The 20,818-nt window shown below is 44.3% G+C and overlaps 1 protein-coding gene and 1 pseudogene across 1 annotated transcript; one reads left to right on the forward strand and one right to left on the reverse strand.

Annotated features, from left to right (window-relative positions):
- Positions 1 to 492: 492 nt before the first annotated feature.
- On the reverse strand, positions 493 to 3,747 carry LOC112471016 (annotated as a pseudogene).
- Positions 3,748 to 8,989: 5,242 nt separating this feature from the next.
- LOC107196401 (amyloid-beta A4 protein) lies at positions 8,990 to 13,387 on the forward strand. Its single transcript, XM_025039939.1, has 3 exons — positions 8,990 to 9,118; positions 11,983 to 12,462; positions 12,547 to 13,387. Exons 1-2 carry the CDS (start codon positions 9,040 to 9,042, stop codon positions 12,435 to 12,437), a joined length of 534 nt encoding a protein of 177 aa, XP_024895707.1. The 5' UTR covers positions 8,990 to 9,039; the 3' UTR covers positions 12,438 to 12,462; positions 12,547 to 13,387.
- Positions 13,388 to 20,818: the final 7,431 nt, after the last annotated feature.

The following is a 20,818-nucleotide window of genomic DNA, read 5'->3' on the forward strand; positions in this document are numbered from 1 at the left end:
CAAAAGCTAGCCTCACTTAATCTTCCAAAGCTCAAATCTCTGAGTAACAGTTAAGCACAGGAAAGGTAATGGTAATGTAAAGGTAATGGGGAAAGGTAAAGGTAATGGGGAAAACAGGGAAAAACTTGACCTTTCTATCTCTCTCTATATTCATTCCTACCTTGAGCCCAGGGCAAGTTGGGCTGCTCAGCACATTCTTCCTGACGTGATTTCACATGATCTAGATTAGCTCCTGGCCAACTAGAGATGTCAGGACATCTGAGGGGTCTGGGCATGGTAAGCACACAAGAAAGACACCAATGACACCACCAAGGATGGGTCTCAACTGGGAATCTCAGATTTTGGCTCTGAGTCTTGCCGTTTCATCTCCGGCAGCAGTTTTCCTGTCGACAAGGGGAAGTGGTTGGACTAGATGGAGGACAAGAAGAGAGGGTTATGGGGGGAGGGAGGGAGGGAGGAGGGCGTGGTGGTCAGGGCAGACCCCATCTGGCATTCAAAACATTACGTATATTGAATATTATTCAACCTTAAAAAGAAAAGAAATTCTGACACATGCTACAACATGGATAAACCTTGAAGACATTATACTAAATGAAATAAGCCAGACTAAAAGGACAAATCCTGCATGATTCCACTTATAAGAGGTAGCTGGATTCCACTTATAAGACATACCTAGAGGAGTCCGAACTCATGGAGACAGAAAGTAGAATAGGGGTTGCCAGGAGCCGGGGGCAAGGGAGGAATGTGGAATTAGTTCGAATGGGTAGAAAGTTTCAGTTTGTGAAGATGAAAAGTTCTGGAGATGGATGGTGGTGAAGGTAGCACAACAGTGTGAGTCTACCCAATGCGACTGATTCTAAATACCATTCTAAATTGTGCACTTAGATGCGGTTAAAAGAGTAAATGTTATGTTGTATATATTTTACCACATGCAAAAAAGTAAAACCCTTGTTTTTCCAGGATTCCTCTAGGTAGGGAGGGGAGTCACGCCCCGGCTGACCAAGATACTCTGAATTTCCACCCCTCTCTACACAACTCTAGAACATAGTTCTTACTGGACAGGAAGCCCCTCCCAACTGGACATGGAGCCTCAGGAAGGAAGGAGCAGCAGGCATGTGCTGGGGACAGATATATGAGGTCCCCAACTTCTTATTCAGTCTGGCTTTCGTGAGGACCTCCTGATGATCAAGGACCTTCTGTCCTGGGTCCTCATCTTTATTCTAGGGGCACAGGATGATGATGGCCCAAAAGAGGTAGGAGTGGAGGGTGACCCAGGATTGATCACCCGTGAGAGCTGAAGAGGCTGTGAGCAACTATTTTTTTTTTCAGGTTTCATATATTTATTCAGGTGATTCAGCTATAGAATGAAGTATTTTTTAGCAATGTGAAATACAATGTTTTGAAATCTTTCTTCACTGCAATTCTGTTTATTACAATTTTTAGAATCTTGAAGAGATTTTCTTATCTGAGGTATTTCATACATTCGAGTATTTTGCATGATGTCTGATGTGATCAGTAATGAAGGTTATAATGAAGCAGTAGCTATGATCATAACCCTCTCGTAATCTAAAAACAACAGAGATTTTCTTTTCTGTACAGGCACCGATGGAATTATCAGGTAGTAACTGTCCATCTGAAAGAAACTGGTTATCTTTTCCTTGATCAATTAGTATGTCCAGTTGAGAACCTGGATAGGACTTCACAAGATGGTTGGCATCGTAAGCCTTCCATTTATTTAGATCTGCTCCCAAATACCCACTAAAGGCCTTTTTACCAAGGACAGAGCACTGGATTGCAAATTGGAGTAAATGCTGCAACAGATTTGTAGTTTCCAGAATTTTTTAAAGCACAAATCAGAGCTCCATGGCCTCCCATGGAATGGCCAAAAATAGACATCCTTTGTGGGTCCACTGGAAAATTGGTGTTTATCAGTTGGAGAAGCTCCTCTGCTATGTGAGAGTACATTCTGTAGTTAGTCTTCCAAGGGTCTTCAGTGGCATCCACATAAAACCCAGCCCCAGTGCCAAAGCCCCAGCTCTCATCTTCACCTTTAATATTGCAGCCATGAAGGCTGGAATCTGGAGCAATGATAACAAGGCCGTGTTCTGAGGCAGCCTGATGATAACCAGATTTTGATATGAAATTCTGTTCTGTGCAAGTTAAACCAGACAGCCGATATAGCGCAGGGCATTTTCCAGCTTCTGCCTTTGATGGTAAGTAGACAGCAAATTTCATTTTGCAGTTCAGTTCAACACTGTCATGTTAAAAAAACCTGCAGTTCCCCACTCTTGCCGGAAATCTGTTTCAATGCCATTCTTTTCCTGCTCAATGCTACTTGCTTTTTTGTCTGCACCAAAGGGTAGAAGATCTTCCAGCGGTGGCGATGGCGGCGATGGGGACAGAAGCAATGGGAACTGAAAGTGTGAGCAACTTTTCGAGGACAGGCTCAGGGTCCTTGGAGGAAGTTTCAGGCCACATCAAGTCACTACTGACCCATTCCCAGAGGATTGCAGAACAGGGCCCCAGTGTAGAAATGATGGCAGAGCCAGCTTTCAGTCAAGGCCTAGGAATACGCAGCCATTGTCTTTAGCTGCTCTTTACCTTGGTCTTTGTGAAGGAGACAGTCACCTCCCTCCTGGCTGGCCTGTTGGTGGCCTAGAGCCAGAGCCATCAAGCTGGACTCCTTACCCAACCCTTTCAACATCTACCATCCTGAGGCCTCCTCTTATCTATCTCCTCCCACCGTGATCATAGACACAATCACGTTCATCATCTTCGTCCAAGTGATGTGTCCACATGATCATCTTCATTACTAGTTTCACCTTTGCCACACTAGCAGTACTACAAGGCATTACTACAAGAACCAGTATTACTTATACCCTCACTACTCATACCACTGTCGACCACAGCCTTTTTATTTAACCCTCATCAGTACCATCACTGCCACCTCTGGGTGACATGTCCCTTCTTCCCGTTATCCCTGTCATCACATACTCCCATCTTATCATCATCTGCATCACTACCACCATCCCCACCAACACTCTCCCTTTACAAGTCCATCATCCTGTCACCTCCATTACGCTTCCTTTTTCTATAAGAGGGCTCACCAGGTGGTTTGCAGAGCCCCAGACAGATCTCTGTGATCTCAAAATCATTGGCATTGCCCTGACAACTGGCAGAGGTAAAGTGCTCACACTCATTGGACTTGGAGTTGTAGAAGTATCTGCAGACACAGTCTATGCAGGAGCCCCTCCCTGGGGGAGCTGCCCAGGGCAGGGAGAGTTTGGGACAACTGGGGAGCCTCTTGCTGGAGATTGGCCGCAGGGGTACGGAAGGACAGGACTGTATCTTATATGTCCTTGTGAACTGATAAGTACTTTTTTCCAAGCACCTCTTCTACCCCGAGCACCATGCTAGGTCTTTATCATGCTTTGCATTATTTAACCAACCTTACGGAGAAGCTATTACCGACTGCACAAATGAAGAAACCGAGCTCAGAGAGGTATGGTAATTTTCCAAAAATCATAAAACCTATAAGTTCAGGCCTGAGATTTAAACTCAGATCCAGTTTCAAATCCCAAGCTCTGCACACTGCAGCCTCTCATAACTTGGCATCAAGAGGCTTGTTATAGCCTTGTTTAGAATTGCAAAAAATTATAATTTGGAAAAATAGAAATGTTTACCAACAGATTGATAGGCTACTATGGAGTCATTAAAAAGCATGTTGTTGATCTATATATGTCAACATAGGGAACAGTGCATATATCTTGGTGAATAAATCACAATACGAGATCTAGTATGGTCCTATTGATGTAAAATATGCATATAAACCTATAGAATGATGAACATTGTTCACCAATCCACTCAGAGCAGTTATCTCTGGGTGGTGGAATTTCAAGTGATTTTTATTTTCTAAAAATTCGCCTTAGTATCATCTGCATGACAGTGAACAAGTATCATATTTTATAACCAGGAAACAGGTATAGTAAGCAGTCTTTAATATTTATGGGTAATCAGCAAATAAAGTAACTGACCTTTTACTGAATCACTTGCTATTTTAACTTCTTTCACATTTGGCTCTGATTATCACACAAAGAAGATAACTGGAATTATGACTGATAACATTATACCAGGACATATCAGATTTTTAAGAATTTTCTGCAATTCCGGAACACTTATATTAATAACATATACCAATACAATTATAACCTAAGAAGGTTTAGCATTACTTATTATTTGGCAATGCTTCCTAGGTAATTTAACGTATCAAATGAGCCTAATTAGTTTAACATTTCTCTTTTTATAAGGAGAGAAAAGTGGTCTTTTGTGATGTTCCAGGAACCCTCTGGAAAATTCCAAAGTTAGTTGGAGGTCAGAAAGACTTCACTTAAAATTTGATTTGGGAGAATTTTGTTAATGATATCATGAATTGTTTAATACTGCCAGAAATATTTACTGTTTTTCCCAACCGATGAGAAATTTGAAATGATTTAATAACTTCTTGCTAGAAATTTGACCAAATTGGAAGGGGATACGCAGAGCCTGATAGACATTTTCTTTTCTTTTCTTTTTTTGGTAGGTCTTCTTTCCTTAGTTAAAATAATACTATGTACCCAGAGAGAAAGAACCAAATTAGGGATGACGTAGTTGGATGAGCAGATCAATTTATATTGTCCTTTAAGTTACAACCTAATTCTTTGGGGAGAATTGAGAGCAACTGTCCTTATCTCACAAATCTTTGTGAAACCAGACATGCAGCTCTAGAAGCAGTCCAAAGTCCACTTATCTTTACCATCTTCAATTCATAAGACTGAAGAAAAAAGAAAAGAAAGGAATTTTTAAAAAATACAAACAAGTATAGAAATACCATTGCTGAAAATCTAGCCCATAACTTCCATGAGATTAAGTGTCTTCTCTACAAATATTAATAAGAAAAAGCCTTAACCATCGGAGCGGATAAACTTAACTTATTCAAACTGTTCTTTTATAACTAGTGAATTTTACGTTATCATGTCTGTAATTTCATGGTAGTAATTTTAAAATGAAGGCTAGAAGGTCTCTGTTTGCATCTGTCTGTTCATGTGTGTTGTGTGGTATTTTCTATGTCTAGATGGTATTGCTCATTTGTCAAAGACCAATTGGCTTAAACAAGCAGTTATATTTTAAAAATTCTCAATAATATAGTAGAAACTAACCCAAGTGCCTTTCAGGTTCATATGATCTGAAGGAATATTTGGTATTAAAGCTAATTAAATGTGTTTGTTTAATTAAAATAGGCAAGTGTTTAAAGTTATCACCACTAAATATAATTCTTTTATTTTGCCTAAGTTTACTGAAATAAGCTCATGTTATTTCTCTTGCAAGAAAAATATTTTTTAGCAAGAAAAATAACAGTATAATTTAATTTTCATAAGTGCTCTAAATATAATTGTTAGAGCAAGTATTTTAAATAGATGTCAGTAGAATAAGAAGTTTTGAGGAAAAACTGTTAACAATAATGGTGTATTGTGGTATATGTACTTAAAAATAGTTTCCCAAATCCTTTGCTAACTTGAAACCTTAGAATTTTTTGCAAAGTTAAATTAAGTTATGGAAATTATTGAATACCAGATCATTTCCAAATAAGACAAAATAATGAAACATTAATTACTAAACATAGGTTTATCAACTTTTGGCTTCTTACTACAGAGAAACAAAAAGATAAATGCAGGTGTGTTAGTAAACATGTGCCACATTGAAAGACTGTACTATGAAAAAGCATATGTTTCTAGAAATTATGAAATGTATTTATAAATTTATCAATCTACAGAATACTGGTGTAACAGGTAGTTCACAATTTCTTCTTAGTTTTTACTAAAAATTAAAGTTTCTAAGGATTAATAATTCTAATTAATATGGAAGAAAATGTGTTTTTGGTAATAGAAGGACTAAGGTATAGAGATGTATTTTTGAGGGTAAGAAAAGAAGGTAATTCAGTCCTAACATAAAGTTGTTTTTTTTCTGGATGGGCAAGAGAACAAGAGACAAACTAAAATAGATACAAAAAGTTGTAGAAAGTTTATGAAAAAGGAATCTGAGAAAGGAGTTTTATGTCTGATCAAGCTGATAAGATTGAATTTTTTATGAGGGTTTTAAAAATTAAGCTTTGATATCAGTGATGTATATTATAACACTAACAATTTCTTTTCATCTGCTGAAAGGACAAAGTTTTCCTGGACTGTCCATTTGTTGTACTAATAAGAGATAGTAAAAAAAAAATTTTTTTTTCAAGTAATCTGCCAAGAAAGCAAAGATTCTGTGTTTATGTGTTGTGTGTGTGTGTCATCTTAATTGGGTCTTTGATTACTTAAGAAAACAATGTTCACAATAATAAGTGCTAACTTTCTGTATTTGTCTTTGATATCTTTTATTGTTACTTTGGTCAAATAGATAGTTGAGTATTGTTTCATAATAACCCTTGATCCTATTTAGTCAGGATCCAAACATTTAGCCTTCTTTATCTTATGTCTGCATACGTATATGATAGAAGTGTCCCAGAAACTGTGAAAATATTGTAAGTCTGATATCTCTTAGCATAAAATATATGTCATCAGAATGGATGCTCACTAAAAGGACTGAACCTGAGTATCAGGGAAATAAATGCCTTAGCTGACTTTTATGCAAAAGCAGCCATAACAAAGTCTATAAAGACCGTGGCACATGTGGATGAAGTCCATTCTGCTTCTGTAAAAATGACCCCTCAGTGTCAAATTTTGCTATCCAGCTGCCCGTGTATCATGGAAGCAATCTGTTCCTAAATCAGAGATTCTGCAATGGGTAAAAAAACAGCTATAAATTCAGTTTATCGACCCAACATCTGTAAGGTGAAACTTCTCAGGAAGTTTCAGAGGTGGGACTAGAAGGTTCAGAACAGGCCTCTCCAAAATGTGCTGCTTTGGCATGTGGATTATTTTGAGCTGATAGCAATCGAGACACCGCAGGCTCAAGAGAACCTATTCTCTCTCCATGAAAGAATTTGAGGCCTTTCCAAATGAGATAATAAGAGTTATCATCAGATATAACTATTCATGACCTATGTAGGGCTGGGCAAACATCTAATTGCTGAATATCTGACCGTCATATCTGTCTGCAAATGACCTGTTCCCTTCTGAAACCCCAAGGCATTTTACGTCATTCCTTGGTTCGGGAGGCCATATATACCTTATACTTTTCTATCTCTGAACCTCTCAAGTATGTGGGGCTCTGACTCTCTCATGTATGCAGAGTTCTCATATGTAATTAAATCTGGTTATTTTCTCTTGTTAATCTGTCTCCTGTAGATTTAATTATTAGATCAGCCAAAAATCCCTAGAAGTGTGGAGGAAAATTTATTTCTTCACCATATGTGTCATAATGATTATCACGGGAGCCCTGAATTGCTGAGCATTTTATTACCAATGGACACGGAGCTGAGCATTGTCTACTAGTCACAAATACCCTCACAACAAGAGCACTAAGAAATAAGGGTTGATGTTATAAACAAACCTGTTTTATAGATGAGGGTAGCAAGGCTCAGACACACTAAGAAATTTGCCAAACCCAGGTCTTCCTGACAGTGAAACATGTAGTCTTAGCCATGGCGGTGTCCTGCCCTCCCAATTGAGTTTGTCTCCAGTACATCAGATGAACTCAAAAAGAGTCTGGAGGCTTTGCTGGGTAAATTATACAGATTTATTCAAGGGTATTAATGGTTGGGAAGCCAAAAATACAACTAGAGAATACCCCGAGGGTTCTGAAGAAGAAAGAAAAGCTAAGAATTCTTACAGTTAGACATTCTTGAGAAGAATCAGTCCTGCATGATCAGCCTCTGGGTTGGTCTGAGATGGTCATCCTCTAGTGGATGGTGGGCTGGGTAATGAAAATGGATGTCAAGCCACCTGGATAATGGATGTGATGTGGTCTGGATATGTGAACATTCTTTCCTTAGTCCTTCAGGGGTAATCAGAAGCTTATCAGTAGATTTGATATATATCCAGGCATGGCCGTAGAACTGGAAAGTTCAAACACTTAAGTTTCCAGGCGACTTAAAACAAGAATAGAATCATTTCCTCATGCCTCATCCTACTCGATGTTAGTAATTTAGCATCTCGACTATAGTGACTCCATTTTATTTCTTCACACTGTTCTTTAAGTATAAGATAAAAATTAGGGTGTTTCCTCTCCCAAGGGTACTTGAAACCTGTTAGTGGTTCCTGGCAATTCAATCACATCCAGACCCATGGGTCTCCGTAGTAGCTGGGTGAGTGACATTGTAATGCTGAGTCTCACCAAGCTGTACACGCCGTGTAGTGTGATGCAAGCGATGGAAATCTGCTCAATTGCTTAATCCTCTGAGGGAGGCAGGGGTTGGGGGGACTTGTTCATTTTTTTCAGAAGTCAGCGACTTGTACTGGTCACATGGTAGATTATGTGACCATTCCAAAGAAACAAGGTAAAAGTGGAGGTTCAGGCAGATGGACAAAGAATTTGAGGATTCTCTGGGACTCACCTCTTCCTGATCTTGTTTCCTCTGCCACTTTCTCAAGGTGTGTGAGAAAAACAGATTTTCTCTTTGCTTGCTCTCCCTTTTCCCCACTCCTGCCCCACAATGAGGTTTCCTCCAGTCTTGGTACTCAAAGAGTGGTTCCGTGGCCCATTTCATAGGACAGGAAAGGGGCTGGGGAGGTACCAGTAACAGTAAGCCTGTTAGAGATGCAGCTTCTCAGCCCCCTCCCCCCACCCCCACAGACCTGCTAAATCAGAATCTGCATTTCAACAAGATCTCCAGGTGATTGCAGGCACGTTCAAGTTTGAGAAGCACTATTACTGAGAACTTTGGCCCCAGCAGGAAGAAACAGAGAGCCTGGGGAGGTGGGGATGTTGTGGTTTGAACAGGACTGACCCCAGCTCCTCCCCTTTCTCATTCCCCACCCGCTCATCTGTTCCCACCCCTCAGCTGGGACGTTAAAAGCTCTGTCAACCTCCACATTTCCTCAGGAGCTCTCCCTCCAGCCTAGGAAGATGGACGCCCTCTGCCTCTCTGCAGCCCCTCTCGTCCTCTTGAGCATCCTGGTGGCTGGCGCCCAAGGAAGCGACACCAGTAAGTCCCAGTTCATCTCTCCTTTGTGTACTGGGGCAGAAGATGAGTTTGTGGAAGGGGCTGGGGGAGCAGGGGTACATGAGGGTGCATGGAGCCAATCCTCTCTCTTCTAGATTTCTCCTGGGAAATTGGGGAGTTTTAACTCTGGGAACATTTCATGACTCTAAAAACTAATTCATTGTGTTATCAGCTTTAAAAATATCCTGCCTAACATTCATCAGACAGCTCTAACAGATCATGACCCTGTCTCTGAGGCTCTCTATTCCTGGTCCCTACCTGCTTCCTGAACCTCGCTGGAGTGTAATGAAAAGATAAATACTTAATCTGTCTAGGTTCCTGGTCCAGGTCTCATACAGATCTTGGAATGGTAATGAGATGACTCAGGCCGGGGGTCCTAGGCAGCTTCAGGAGGGGCCTGAGATAACCTGCCTGGTGGTTAGGTTCCAACTTCCAACTCCCCCCACCTCCTCCAGGGAGTGGAAGGGTACAGAGATTGAGTCCAATCAGCAATGGGCAATGAGCCAATCAATTATCCTGACTGACGAGGCTCCCAAACATCACAGGTTTGGTGGAGAGCTTCCAGGCTGATGAACACACTGAGGTGCCATGAGGGTGGCACACCCAGAGAGAGAGAGTGGAGGCTTCGAGCCTGCCCATCCCCCCACACCCCACCTTGCCCTGCGCATCTCCTCCATTCGGACGTTCCTGGGTTTTATCCTTTATTATCAACTGGTAACAGTAAGTGAAGTGCTCCCCTGAGTTCCATGAGTTGTCCTTGCGAATTATTGAACCTGGGGGTTGGGGTCATGGAACCCCAGATTGGTCAGAAGTATGAGTCACCCCCATGGACTTGTGACTGGCATTGATTGGAAGTGGGCAGTCTTGTGGACTGAGCCCTTAACGTGTGGGGTCAGTGCCAACTCCAGGGATGAGTGTCACAGGTGAGCTCAGGTGAACTGACTGTAGGGCACCCAGTTGGTGTTGGAGAATTGGATGGTGTTGGTAGACACACAACATGTTTGATGTCATGAAGAAGAACCCCAGACTCATTCATCTCTGTGTTTTGTTGGCTGGGGTGGGGCTAGGGGACAGGGGAGTAATGAGTCCGGGGCAGTGCCCCTAGAAACCCTTACCAGTTATCTGGGGTTTAAGAATTCCCAGCAGAAGTCAGGTGGTTTTGTAAGGGAGGGAATTGTGATTTCTTACGTATAAGCAAGCAACTTCCGGAGTGGTGCAAAGCTCGTCTCATACCTGAGAGCTGCTCCTCTGGGCGCTGGACGCTTACGTGATATTTTTATATTTGATGGTTTATTCAAAGGGCTAAAAAGTCTGTGGCTGAACAAAATATATTGGACAATTCAGAGACTTAAATTCTTAAATATTGATCAAGACATTTTATATTTTGATAGCTTACGCCAATCAGAAATCCACATTGGTACCTGTGCTTCTGATGCACTGACTGTGGCTCAGAAGTTCCCACCACCCCTTCCTGGGGTTTGATTAATATGCTAGAGAGGCTAAGAGAAATATTTTATTTACTAGATTCCAGGTTTATTATAAAAGGACTTAAGTTGGGAACAGCCACATGGAAGAGATGCGGAGGGCAGGGCATGGGGAAAGGGCACGGAGCTTTCACACCCACCCCAGGCACCCCTCCCCACGCGCCTCCTTGTGCAGCTCTCCGAACCTCGTCCTTTTGTGTTTTTATGGAGGCGGCATCACATCGGCACGGTTGTTTAGATCACTGGCCATGGACAATGGAACCAATCTCCAGCCCCTCCCCTCTCCCACGAGCGTGGGGCCTTGCTCAATCAGGAAGTCACATGAAGGCACTTGGAGGGTATGGGGCCGAAATTTCCAACTTTCTAATCATACTGGTTAATTCCCTTGGCAACCAACTTTTTTCCTTAGGTTATCTAGAGGCTTTCCAAAAGCGACCTCGATATGCCACTTTTATTGCTCTAACCACTAAGAAATTCTGAGGATATTAGCAGCTCTGTGCCAGGAATGGGACCTGGACCAAATACATATTATAAGCAACAATATCACACCCTCTCCGTATTACATTATTTCTGTCCACCCAGGGTAACCGAAGTTAGCACACTGGTATGTTTTCTTCCATGCCTTTCTCCATTATAACATGGTACTTTTAAAACTTTTCTTGGGGGTGGCTCCATAGCGTAGTGGTTAGCGTGTCTGCTTTATATGCAGAAGGTCCTGGGTTTGCAACCCAGGTGGAGCCACGAACCAGGCCCCGGGTGCACATGGTGCGCATGTGGGAGGAGACGCCCCGCCTTCAGAGACCTAAAGCCAGGCCCTGGGTGCACATGGCGAGCATGTGGGAGGAGACGCCCCGCCTTCAGAGACCTAGTTCTTAAGGGGAAATGGCAACATCCATAGGTCGGGAGCAGGGGCAGGAATTAAAGAGGGGGAAAAACAAACAAACAAACTTTTCTTTAAGAGTGTAAATTTTGAAACATACTGGAAAATACAGGGATTAGCATAACACACCCGATGTACCCAGTATCCGGCTTCAACAATTATTGACATGTAGAGGATAGTATTTGTGTACATTTCCATTTGTATTTTCTGAAGTTTTTCTAAGCTAATCTCAGTCATTATGCCAATGAATCCATAAATGCTTATTAAAGATCTATAATGATTTACATTATCACTATGTCATTGTCACACCTAACAAAATTCATAATGCCCCAGAAAGCAAGCCATCGAAAGAAGGTTTCGCATCTCCCACCCCCTGATCGTTGGCTCTGGAGACACACGGGTCATTTCAGTTGTCACTGGGCCACATCCTCATGGGCTGACCTTCTGCAGAACTGACCCGGAGCCCTCTCGCACCCCTGCAGGCCGTCCCGTGTTCTGCCTGGAGCCTCCCTACCAGGGGCCCGGTGAGGCCACGATTCACAGATTCTTCTTCAACACCAGCTCGGGACTCTGCGAGGACTTCATGTTTGGCGGTGGCAGAGCAAAGCTGAACAACTTCCTGACCAAGGAAGAGTGCACCAGGGTCTGCAGTGGGCACAGGCCAGCTCTCCAGGCCCAGTACAAGCTCGAGCTCGAGGCCCAGCCTGAACCCGAGGATGAGATCAAGGACATACTGGAGGACAAGATTGAGGACAGAGACACAGATGAGAACTCCAAGGACGATGACGAGGTCGAAGATGAACCCGAGATCGAGATTGAGTACGCGATAAATGATGAAAGCATGGACGAGGACTTCGAGGACAATGGTGAGGATGAGGACAACGACCCGTATGAAGATGAGCTCCAGATTAAGATTGAGTACGAGGTGGAGTCCTAGGACAAAGACAAGCCTTGGGCCTATGGTAAGGGGGGTTAATAGGGCAGGGAGGGGAAGGGCAGGGATGGAGTTAGAGGTCAGGGGGCCCACACTCCTCACATCTGCGCAGAGACTCTTCCTCGATGCCTTCAGAGGAGGAGGTGGCAGCAGCATCCTGTGAAATCACATCCTCCACGGCCAGCTTATCAAAAGGTCACTGCTAGGGCCCCTTGACACAATCGGGGCCTTCTGCCCTGTTCTCCTTATCAGGTGGGGACACTGGGGCAGCCACCGTGCAGAGTGGGTCTGCAGTGCTCCTGAGCCGCCTCCACTCAGGCGTGGCAAACCCACTCCTTCGTGGGTCATCTGGGTCCTGGGGGTGGCGTGGTTCCTCTTTTGGGGGATGGGCTAGGATCTGTCAGCATGGACTGCCTCGGATCACTTCTGGTTGCCGGGAGCCTGGAAACCGGGCCATCCCGAGATGCTGCAGGAGGTCCCACGCAGCGCCGGACCGTGCAGCCTTCCGAACCGGTCCAGCCAACTCTGCTCCCTTCTCAGCCCTGCTGTCCTCACAGTCCACTCGCTGTCCAGGAGACGAAGCACCGTGAGAGCAGCAACCGTGCACCTTTGTCTTTCTCATCGCTCTCTCCCGAGCTCTCAGTTCCTGGCACAGAGAAGACACCCCCACAGCACGTCTCTCCTCCACTGGGCCGACTATAGGGCCGAGGGTTGCAGCCAGGGCTCCAACCCTTACCCCATTCTCACCGTTTCCTCACCCCACCCCCACCCTACCATCTGTAGGATCTTCGGGGGTGGCCATGGGGGAACTTGTCTTCCGGTTCTGAGAGTCACAGGAGTTTTCACTACGGAAGCCCCTCCCCCACAGCCATGTAGCACTTTTTCCTGCCTGAGGCCTCACGCTCTCTCTGGCTTTAGATTTAAATAAATTCATTTCTGTTGTTTGCAACTAAGAACCTGTGTCCTGTCCATCAGTCCATAAAAATGGTGGCACTTCACGTCATTCTGCGAAGCAGTGGATACCTGCCCCTTTTCCGCCTTCAGACCCGGACCTACCTACCAGGTATAGGAAGCAAACTCATTAGGGTGCCATCGACTTCTATATGTGCACCCCACCTCCCAGCTACATAAAAACCTGGGTGACACTTCAACACTAAAGCCTTTGTTCTTGACGTTTTGAGCTGGGTCAAATGTTTAGGCAGGTTGTCCTGGACCCTCTGAAGGAGAAAGGAAGAGTGTGAGGCTCAATACTGTCCATTTGTCCAAGGAACTGCCTTCCTTGAGGTTGTTTGTGGGGGGAAGGGGGCTCGCTACTTCAGTTACAATAGCAACAACCCCTTCAGTGAGCACTTTCTGTGGACCAGGCTCCGTTCCTAGCATTTTACATGCCTCACTTCCTGAGTCGCCCTAAGAATCTGCGAAGGAGGTGATGGAGGCACAGAGATGTCGCACGGCCGACACGTTAGCTACCTGGAGCTGTCATAATAGTGCTTGAGTGGCTTAAAAAACACATATCGATTCTCTCAGTTCTGGAGGTGAGAAGTCCCACATCGAGGAGACAGCAGAGCCAAGCTCCCTCTGAAGGTGCTGGAGAAGGGTCTGTTCCAGGCCCCTCTCCTAGGTCCTGGGAAGTCCTTGGCTTGTGGCAGCATAAGTCCAGTCTTCACATGGCATTCCCCCATCCGTGTCCTAATTTCCCCTTTTCATAAAGACTCTGGTCATATTGGGTTAGGGCCCACCCTCATGACCTCAGCTTAACTTGATCGCCTCTCCAAAGACTCTACTGCCAAATAAGGTCCCAGTTTGAGATAGAGGGTTAAGACTTCAAAATCTCTTTTGTGGGAGGACACAAGTCAACCCGTAAGAGCGTATAAATGGTAGAACTCAGGCTGAGCTGACTGTCCCAAAGCTATTGTCCTTTGAAGGGAGGAAGAGGCCAGAGTCTCCAGCCTGGACTGCCAGGCTGTGAGAAATGGATGGAATTAGAATCTTTTTCATCTCCACATCCTCGTCATGCCCAAAAAGCTTGTGCTTCCCACCCCTCTTCTTTCTGCCTGATAGAAGCCAACTCACCCTTCAAAACTCAGCTCAAACACTGCCTCTTCTGGGAAGCTGGCCTCGACGTCTTCCCGTGAGAGTCAGAGTCTCCACCTCCCTCCCACAGCACGTATGTCACTGAAGATCTGCGCCTCTGCTTTCCACACTGGGTGGGGAACTCTTTGAGGGTAAAGGGCTCCTTTGGGGTTCCCAAGGAGCAGAGGGCAGTAGCTTGTTAGGTAAGCTGGGGGTGGGCAAGAAAGGGAAGGAAAGGCGGCCTGCAGACACTGAGTCATCAAGCCTGTCATGGCTGTTTGTGACTGGTGCTATACCCACAGAGGACTTGGGGAGGTCGGGTAGAGCACTTCCTTACTGTCATCTGCCCAAGAAGTAAGGGGGTGTTTACACACCAACTCCCTGTCATTCAGGGGTTGAGGACTCTGGCTTGCTCTGTGCGTAGGCTGTCTTTGTGTGGTTCCCAAGGAAGCCCTTGAGCAAAGAGATGCAGGTACAGAAGTGCCCCCTAGTCCGTGGGGGGATATGTTCCAGGACCCCCAGTGAATGCGTCTCAATCTCTCTCTCTCAAAATACCTTATTGTGCTGTACTCCCCCTTTTTGTGATGATGTGAGATGATACAGTGCCTATGTGATTGAGATGAAGTGAGCTACTCAGAACAGTGTGCAATTTAAAACTTATGAATTACTTCTGGAATTTTCCATTTACTATTTGGGAATATTAACTGAAACTGTGGAAAGCAAAACCATGCATAAGAGGGGGTACTACTATACTGGCAGCTGGAAGTCAGCCAGCAACACTTGGATGGGTAGCTCCCACGGGCCAGGGTAGGGCATATAACTTATGCCACTATATTTATGTGGCTTTGAACAAGTTATTTAATCTCTCTGTGCCTGGCTTCCCCTTACATGGGGTTGTTGTGAAGATCAATGAATTTATACATTGAGCCCTTAGACCAGAGACCCTGGCATGTAATTCATGCAACTTAAACATTTACTAGGATTATTATTGACTAAATTATACTGTCCCCTACTGGACAATGAGTGACTCAGACATCACTTAGAAATACATTGATATTGGAAGGTATGTGGGAGAGAAATGATCCAAACTCCTTATTTCACGGATGTGGAACTTGGGGTCTAAGTATCTTCCCCACACTCAAGCAGCTAATACATGTGATCATTTTAATAAACTAAGCCTAGGCAACATCAATTATTCATTCATTCTCTCATGTATTAAAACTCGTTTCATGCTAGGCACCAGGGAAAGACCAAAACAGTACCCTCCAAATTTATTTGACCATTCGTAGCCATGTCAGTAAAATGATTTGGAGTGTGCGGCTCCCATTTCTATAATTATTTATAATTATATGCGCACTGCTGTACTGTAATGTATATTATAAGTGTTTGATAGTGTAAAGTTTAATAAAGGGGAGCTTAGAAACAAATAAGTAGAAGTTTCTCAATATTTTCTTTCCATGCCCCAGTGCAACCCCCTTAGGAGACTACCAGACCAGGACCGTCTTTACCCGCAAAGAGTTCCCCACCCAGTGTGGAAGGCAGAGGCTCAGAACTTCAGTGACATACGTGCTGTGGGAGGGAGGTGGAGACTCTGACTCTCACCGGAAGACGTCGAGGCCAGCTTCCCAGAAGAGGCAGTGTTTGAGCTGAGTTTTGAAGGGTGAATTGGATTCTATCAGGTAGAAAGAAGAGGGGTGGGAAGGACGAGCTTTTGGGCATGATGAAGATGTGGAGATGAAAAAAGATTCTAATTCCGTTCATTTCCCATATCACCACAAGGATGCTAGACTCTGTACAGGCCTCCAAGTAGGGAATGACGAGGAGACCCCAACTCGTTCCTCGAAGTCCACCCAACCCCAAATCTAGCTGAGCTGAGAAGTCCCCCTGGGGTAGAGTAGAGGAAGGGGAGTTACCCAGGAGGGATGGGGGACCACCTCACAAGAGCCCTCAGCCTGCTGCATTCTGCTGGTCTCGGCTCATGAGGGGAGCGAGCCTTTATCATCTCTTAGAAACAGAACCATCAGAGGTGAGTGACGTAACTGTGGATGTTGGGATGGGGCAGGGATTTGGCGTTGGAAGAAAAATCACGGAAGGCTTCTGAATAATTAAATCCTACAATTTCATAAGAGGCAGCCAGTCAACCAGCTTCAGCTTTTATATCTCCTCCTAATGGGAGCTTACTATCTCCTGGGGAGCTGGTGCCAGCTTGGCAGCACTCATCTTTAGACTATTATTTTTTCATTAGCCAATCTCGATAAGTGTCCCTATCTCCCCCCTCACCTGCCTTTCCACATTGGTCCTGACCCTATTCCAAAGAAACCCACTAACCAAGTCTGTTCTTTTTGTCCTAAGACAGTTCCACAAAGATTGGGAGAGATGGCAATCAGGAAAATGCCCTCTGCCCCAAAGTCTCTATGGTTCTTATGCAACATTGCTAAGTCCTGTCCACCAGCTTTCATATTCTCAGGATTCAAAGTTGGAGGAATTCCCCTTGTCACTCTCTACGATTTATGCAGAAGCTGCTAGGATGCCCCTTGACTGGAGAGAGGTTAGTGTAAGAAGCTGCTAGGATGCCCCTTGACTGGAGAGAGGTTAGTGTAAGAATAGGAGAATGGTAGGGTAAGAGCTCCCAAGTCATCCTCCTGACTTGTCTCCCCCAGTTGGCCAAGAGCCGTGGCAAACAAATAATGCAGAAATATGAACGAATGAAAGAGGACGGTCGAGAGGAGCGGGGAGGGGTAGGGGAAGCTACGTGGTGGACGGGCCCAAGTCTCAAGGAGGTATATCCCAGGATGCACCACTCTTCAAGTTGATTATTAGACCTTCCCAACTGCAAGGCATCGTGGGAATGACTTGTTCAGAATCTAGTGGGTCCCCGGTCAAAAGGAGGTCCCCAGATCTCCTCAGTGGAACCCCTTTGACAATGTTTTCATGCCCCTGCCTCTGGGAAGATGTAAACTTTGGAGAGCGGAGTCTGTCTCACTACACATGAGGAATTGGAGGCATAAAGTGCTCAAGGAGCAGGGATGGTGAGAAAATGAGAACATCCAGAGACCTGGGCTGGCACTCACTACCTTGGAGTCTTGGGTAAATTGCTCAGTTCTCTGAGTTTTACTTTTCTTATTTATAAAAGAAGGATAATGATTATACCCGTCGATGTCTCCAGCCACAACCATTAGAAATACTTCTGTTTCCAGTTTAAGGACTTGAGTTTGTTACTCACTGCAGCAAGGGAGAATGCACACGTTGGGGACCCAGAGGATGCTAGAAAGGACTTACAGGATTGGAAAGTGTGTTAGATGACTTGGGGGAGCATTTAAGGAAGCTGGCTTTGCTCTGGATGGGATGCTGTCTGGAATTGGGCAGTTCTATGATTGGATATCTGAATTTTAACTATAAGAAGGAAAACTAGATGGAGGTTAAAACTGTAGTTAGCAAAGAAGCAGCAGCCACTCATATTAGCCAGGATATGGGGGTGTTGGTCATTTCTGCGGCACGTATAATCTCATTTTTTGTCTGTGTTCAAAGATGAGTACATAGTATCTTGTTTTTGTCTTGATCCTTCATGGGCACGGAATGGCTTTGTCTGATTTGGATGTTCTGTGAATGTTCCTCCGGAGAACATCAAAGGCTAACGGTGTCAGGTCAGCTCCCAGAAGTCAGGCGCTGTTTTTCTCCATCTCATATCAATCTCGGAGAATGATGGTGAGAGCATTACAATGATATATTTGTAAAATGCTTTGTACAAGTGTCTGGGAGAGTAACACCTCAACGAATGGCAGCTCTGATGACAGCAATAAGAATGCTAAATAATAAATATATTGTTTAATTATTATTAATAATTATTCATTAATAACAGTGCGATGTGAAAGAACTTGGTATGAATTAGAAGAGTTTGGCTTCAGTAGCTCTTGATGTTGCTATGTGACCTTGGGCAAGTCGCTTCACCTCTCTGAACCAGTTTCCTTCTTTGTAAAATAGGGTGGTGGTATCTGCCTTAAGGAATTAACGGGTTTGGACATTTTTGAGGACTACGTTCATTATGGTGCTGAAATGCTTTGAACACCATACACCAAAGCAACTTATTGAAAGCACATAGATTTTAGTTTCCTTGGCTCCTGACTGCTTTTCAACGTGCTGTCTACTGCTTCAACGAAAGGAACAAATAACTTTTTTTATTTTGTAGTGTCACCTCCCAGAAATCCACGCCTAGAAAGTCCCTCCCAGTGTCCAAGGAGTGCCACAGTCCCCCAAATGGGCCACAGTCTTCCTCAGGGGTAACCTAAAGCCCTCTGGCTTCAGTGATTGGCCTCACCCAGGTATAATTCTGTGTCCGCCCCACGTTGCCCTTTATTTGACCCTCTGGTTTCTCAAGAGTCTGCACAGGGAGACACTGCTGGTTTTCTTTGGGATCAGACATCCTTGTTCAGCCTTTAGGAACCACTCTTTACAGAAGCACTGTCTGCCCTCTGGTGGCAGCAGGAGGAAGTGCCACTTTCACCTGAACACACACCCTTGTGTTGCGGATGATAAAACCTCATTTTTGCTCATCATGGGCAGCAAATTACATACGATTTACTGACGTAACATTTGTAGAAGACTTTCTTTAAATTATTTTGGCATCACAACTATAAAAATGGCTCGAACCATTTAACCATTTATGAAGTGCAACTACATAATCTACATTTTATCTGGGATGTGACGAAAGTACGTACCCTAGCTGCCAATTTCCACCACTTCTGAAAAGATCTAGACGTGTGAGAAAGGACTGTTCCCCTTACAAAGGTAACTGTGCCACGAGCTTTAAACTTGTTTTTAATACTCAGCCCCAGATGATTGTATGGATAGATCTTACGTAGTCTCAGTTCAAATGCTACATCTTCAGAGGACACTTCCCTGGTCCCCTCACCCCCCGATTTACAATCACATGACTGTGCTTTATTTTTTTTATCACTTTTATCTATATCTGTGATGACATTTTCCATTCATTAATTTATTTGATTATTTTCTTCACTAGAGAGTTTGCTCTGTGAGAGCAGATACCTTATTCATCAATAGATCACTACTCTTCTGGTGATCTATTGCATATAATGAACCTCCCCAAAACAAGTGGCTTAAAACAATTTATTATTAACTCTGTGGTCCTGTAGGTGGACTTGGATCAGCTGGTGGTCCTTCCTTGGGTTCTGCACGAAGTTGGAGTCAGGTGGCGGCTGAGGCTGCCCTTGTCTGTTGGTGTGAGTGGGCCAGATGTCCATGATGGCTCCCTCACAAAACTAGCATTTGGTGCTGATCGTCGGCTGGGATCTTAGTTGGGGTTGTCCACTGGAGCAGCCATATGTGGTCACATGTGGAGAATATATGGAATGATGAAAGGGGGCCAATGTGATAATATTTGGACCAGGCAAGAATCGTAGAAATGGTGAGAAGTGGATTCTGGATGTATTTATATATTTGAGGCCAGAATCAACAGAGTTTGCTGATAGAATTCTGTGGGTTATAAAGAAAGAGAAGAGTTATGGATGACTGTAAGGCTTTCAGCCTGAGCACCTAGGAAAATCGAGTTGCCATTTACTGAGATGAAAGAAGCATGTTATGGAGCAATCAAGATTTGATTTTGAGATATTATGTTTGAGATGTATGTTAGGCATCCAAGTGAGGATACACAATGGTATGGAGTTAGAAGGGATATAGCGGATGCATGTGATCATTCATGCCTGAGGTACCAAGAGCCTGGGCTGCAGAGGAAGCAATAGTAGATGTGAAGGATGTTCAGAAGGAAGATTAGACTTAATGACTTTGGACAGGGAAAAAGAGGACGTGTCAACAGTGATGCTCCAATTGTGAATCTCTTGCCCTAAATGACAAGGCAGGAGCCTGAGCTGGTCCTACTGATGGAGGTGTTGAGTTTGAGAAGATGGGACACCCAAGTGGAATGTTAAAAGCCCAACAACAGGATGAAAAAGACCAAAATGAAGGATAGAAAAAAGATTGAGTGTCGTAGACTCAGAGGAGAGGTTGGAGGGTGGAAATCAACATGTACTGAGCGCCTACTGTGTGCCAGGCACATTGCTAGTGCTTTACATTCGTGATCACAGATAGCCCTTCAAAGATGCTCACAGGAAGGGCAGCATTTTACATGTAGGAAACTGAGGCTTAGAGAAAGTTGTGATCACAGATAGCCCTTCAAAGACGCCCACAGGAAGGGCAGCATCCTCCCATTTTACATGTAGGAAACTGAGGCTTAGAGAAAGTATGGAGACTGCTGGGCATCTCAGAGGGCATAAGTAGCAGAATGAGTGCCCTGTCCT

This window comes from Pteropus alecto, unplaced genomic scaffold, assembly GCF_000325575.1.
Source record: "Pteropus alecto unplaced genomic scaffold, ASM32557v1 scaffold45, whole genome shotgun sequence".
In the NCBI taxonomy this organism is placed as follows: Eukaryota; Metazoa; Chordata; class Mammalia; order Chiroptera; family Pteropodidae; genus Pteropus; species Pteropus alecto.

Bases quoted from the DNA above. Each gene is read 5' to 3' on its own strand.
- LOC107196401 (XM_025039939.1), top strand. From the start codon at position 9,040: ATGGACGCCCTCTGCCTCTCTGCAGCCCCTCTCGTCCTCTTGAGCATC. The intron at 9,119-11,982 runs GTAAGTCCCAGT...GCACCCCTGCAG, and splicing joins CGCCCAAGGAAGCGACACCA to GCCGTCCCGTGTTCTGCCTG.